Source organism: Callionymus lyra, chromosome 15, assembly GCF_982586985.1.
Source record: "Callionymus lyra chromosome 15, fCalLyr1.hap1.1, whole genome shotgun sequence".
NCBI classification, from domain to species: domain Eukaryota; kingdom Metazoa; phylum Chordata; class Actinopteri; order Syngnathiformes; family Callionymidae; genus Callionymus; species Callionymus lyra.
The window spans coordinates 17,427,166-17,430,998 of NC_141832.1; the positions used below are offsets into that span (position 1 = coordinate 17,427,166).

At 38.2% G+C, this 3,833-nt stretch overlaps 1 protein-coding gene across 1 annotated transcript; it reads left to right on the top strand.

Annotated features, from left to right (window-relative positions):
• Nucleotides 1-2,869: 2,869 nt before the first annotated feature.
• Nucleotides 2,870-3,485, top strand: rmi2 (RecQ mediated genome instability 2). The gene is made up of 2 exons (XM_087809503.1): nucleotides 2,870-3,150; nucleotides 3,224-3,485. Exons 1-2 carry the CDS (start codon nucleotides 2,877-2,879, stop codon nucleotides 3,376-3,378), a joined length of 429 nt encoding a protein of 142 aa, XP_087665629.1. The 5' UTR covers nucleotides 2,870-2,876; the 3' UTR covers nucleotides 3,379-3,485.
• The last annotated feature ends 348 nt before the right edge of the window (nucleotides 3,486-3,833 follow it).

A 3,833-nucleotide genomic window follows, 5' to 3' on the forward strand; every position in this document is an offset into this window, starting at 1 on the left:
CTTTTTCTCAAACTTTAAAAAATGGCCCAAAATCGACGTGTCCGAAAATGGAAAAAAAGGTCGGAATACTTAAGTATGATATCAGACGCACCATGTGAGCGCAGAAAATTGTTGCCTAAATGCTTAAAATGTTGTTTTTTGAAGGCTCGAAAAAACGTCTATTTCGACCGATTTTTTTTCTCAAACTTTAAAAAATGGCCCAAAATCGACGTGTCCGAAAATGGAAAAAAAGGTCGGAATACTTAAGTATGATATCAGACGCACCATGTTAGCGCAAAAGATTTTTACGAAAATGCGTAAAATGTCGTTTTTTGAAGGCTCAAAAAAAAGTCTAATTTGACCGATTTTCTTTTCTCAAACTTTAAAAAATGGCCCAAAATCGACGTGTCCGAAAATGGAAAAAAACGTAGGAATACTTAAGTATGAAATCAGACGCACCATGTGAGCGCAAAAGATTTTTACGAAAATGCGTAAAATGTCGTTTTTTGAAGGCTCGAAAAAAGGTCTAATTCGACCTTTTTTTTTTCACTCAAACTTTAAAAAATGGCCCAAAATCGACGTTTCCGAAAATGGAAAAAAAGGTTGGAATACTTAAGTATGATATCAGACGCACCATGTGAGCGCAGAAAATTGTTGCCTGATTGCTTAAATTGTTGTTTTTTGAAGGCTCGAAAAAAAGGTCTAAATCGACCTATTTTTTTTCTCAAACTTTAAAAAATGGCCCAAAATCGACGTGTCCGAAAATGGAAAAAAAGGTCGGAATACTTAAGTATGATATCAGACGCACCATGTGAGCGCAAAAGATTTTTACGAAAATGCGTAAAATGTAGTTTTTTGAAGGCTCAAAAAAAGGTCTAATTCGACCATTTTCTTTTTCTCAAACTTTAAAAAATGGCCCAAAATCGACGTGTCCGAAAATGGAAAAAAAGGTCGGAATACTTAAGTATGATATCAGACGCACCATGTGAGCGCAGAAAATTGTTGCCTAAATGCTTAAAATGTTATTTTTTGAAGGCTCGAAAAAAGGTCTATTTCGACCGTTTTTTTCACTCAAACTTTAAAAAATGGGCAAAAATCGACGTGTCCGAAAATGGAAAAAAAGGTCGGAATACTTAAGTATGATATCAGACGCACCATGTGAGCGCAAAAGATTTTTACGAAAATGCGTAAAATGTCGTTTTTTGAAGGCTCAAAAAAAGGTCTAATTCGACCAATTTTTTTTCTCAAACTTTAAAAAATGCCCCAAAATCGATGTGTCCGAAAATGGAAAAAAAGGTCGGAATACTTAAGTATGATATCAGACGCACCATGTGAGCGCAGAAAATTGTTGCCTAAATGCTTAAAATGTTGTTTTTTGAAGGCTCGAAAAAACGTCTATTTCGACCGATTTTTTTCACTCAAACTTTAAAAAATGGCCCAAAATCGACGTGTCCGAAAATGGAAAAAAAGGTCGGAATACTTAAGTATGATATCAGACGCACCATGTGAGCGCAAAAGATTTTTACGAAAATGCGTAAAATGTCGTTTTTTGAAGGCTCGAAAAAAGGTCTAATTCGACCATTTTTTTTTCTCAAACTTTAAAAAATGGCACAAAATCGACGTGTCCGAAAATGGAAAAAAAGGTCGGAATACTTAACTATGATATCAGACGCACCATGTGAGCGCAGAAAATTGTTGCCTAAATGCCTAAAATGTTGTTTTTTGAAGGCTCGAAAAAAGGTCTATTTCGACCGATTTTTTTCACTCAAACTTTAAAAAATGGGCAAAAATCTACGTGTCCGAAAATGGAAAAAAAGGTCGGAATACTTAAGTATGATATCAGACGCACCATGTGAGCGCAAAAGATTTTTACGAAAATGCGTAAAATGTCGTTTTTTGAAGGCTCGAAAAAAGGTCTAATTCGACCGATTTTTTTTTCTCAAACTTTAAAAAATGGCCCAAAATTGACGTGTCCGAAAATGGAAAAAAACGTAGGAATACTTAAGTATGATATCAGACGCACCATGTGAGCGCAAAAGATTTTTACGAAAATGCGTAAAATGTCGTTTTTTGAAGGCTCGAAAAAAGGTCTAATTCGACCTTTTTTTTTTTCTCAAACTTTAAAAAATGGCCCGTAAAAAGGTCTATTACGACCGATTTTTTTTACTCAAACTTTAAAAAATGGGCAAAAATCGACGTGTCCGAAAATGGAAAAAAATTTTGAAAACACAATTTTTGAAAATTGGAAATAGAATGTTTCCTTTTGTCCTTTTGAAATTTAAGTTGCATGACACATAACTTATATCGCAGTGAAGGAACTTCGTTTATTAATACAGCAATTTCAAACATAGAAGGTTGCATAAACAGCTTTCCTAATTTCCCTTCAATATAAAGTTAAAGCTAATCTTTGGAACAATCTTCCTCTCTCTTTGCGCTTGAAGGATCTACTGACTCCTTTAAGAAACATCAAGCGTTTTTATTTGTTCAGGCTTTTCCTTGATTTTCTGGAACTCCTGTTGTGTTATCAGTTTTATCTTGCCCTTTGAAGTATATACTTTATCGAGTATTGTTTTGTTTGTTTAAGCGCTTTGTGACCCTGGTCTGGAAAAGTGCTATACAAATAAAAATTACTTGCATACTTATATCCAACTATTATTAATTATGACAAGAACTCACCTGAAGAACAAAATACAGTGACTAATGTATTTATTTGTATCAATCTGCCTGACTTACACATTTTAAAAGGTTTAATGTATTAATAGTATTTATCGTTTTTATAACGAATATTATTTTTGACGCGGAAACGCAGTTGCGCGTTGACAACTTCCGGTGTCGTAATAATGGCGGGAAAGTCCAAACCTCCTTCCTGTACTCGCGGTTAATGGCGGCCGCCAGTCATGCAGAGACCGGACAGCCAGAGCTCGGACAGGAAGCGTCCTCCGCCGGTGAAGCTGCTCTCCTCTCAGCTGAGGACCGCGGAGATGGGCGGCGACGGCTGCGAGGTGCGGCTGGGTCGCGGTAAACGGCTGCGGGTGTCGCTGGTGTGGATGCAGGGCACGGTGCTGGAGGTCCAGCCGGACCAGGACTCGCTGCTGCTCATGGACGAGAGCGGCACGTTCGTGGTTCAGGGGGTAAAGGGTGTTCCTCGAGGGAAGCCATGTTTGTCTCAAGGTCGAAAAACGCAACTATTTACCACGTGTATGTATTTATATTTAATAATTTCCCGCGTCTAACTGTGACGTAGGTAAATACGTCATGGTGATGGGGGTCGTCCAGAGCGCGTCCCCGGAGCCGCTCGTGCACGCGGTGAAGATGGCGGACCTGTCGGATCTCGCCGCTCTTCACAGGCGGATGTGGAAGCTGGAGGTGCAGGAGCTGCAGGAGATCCTGTCGCCATGACGACGACAAACCATCTCCATTTTCACTAAACTTTCATTGTTTAAAAACCACGTTTGTGAAGCACTGACACAATATTGTTGTTGTTCGTATTAAAATGTTCAAAAATGTCTTTACCTTGTGGAGGGTTTGTGAGCAGATCCATGGGATGATCTTGTAGAACAGGGGTGTCAAACTGGTTTTCACCAGGGGCCACATCATCATAATGGCTCCCCTCAAAGGGCCAGATGTAACTTATAAATGTAACTAAATGTAAGCTAATGTAAAATAAATGTAACTACTGCTTAATGTTAAATGACTTTGAATTTATTACTTGAGAGGGGGCATAACTACTGTAAAACCAACAATTGTGAGCTGCTAAAAACATGTGTGATGTAGTATTTTACAATTAAATAAAAATGGCTGCACACAGCCTTGCATGTGGTGCACTAAATAAGATATACAAGGTAAGGCAGGCG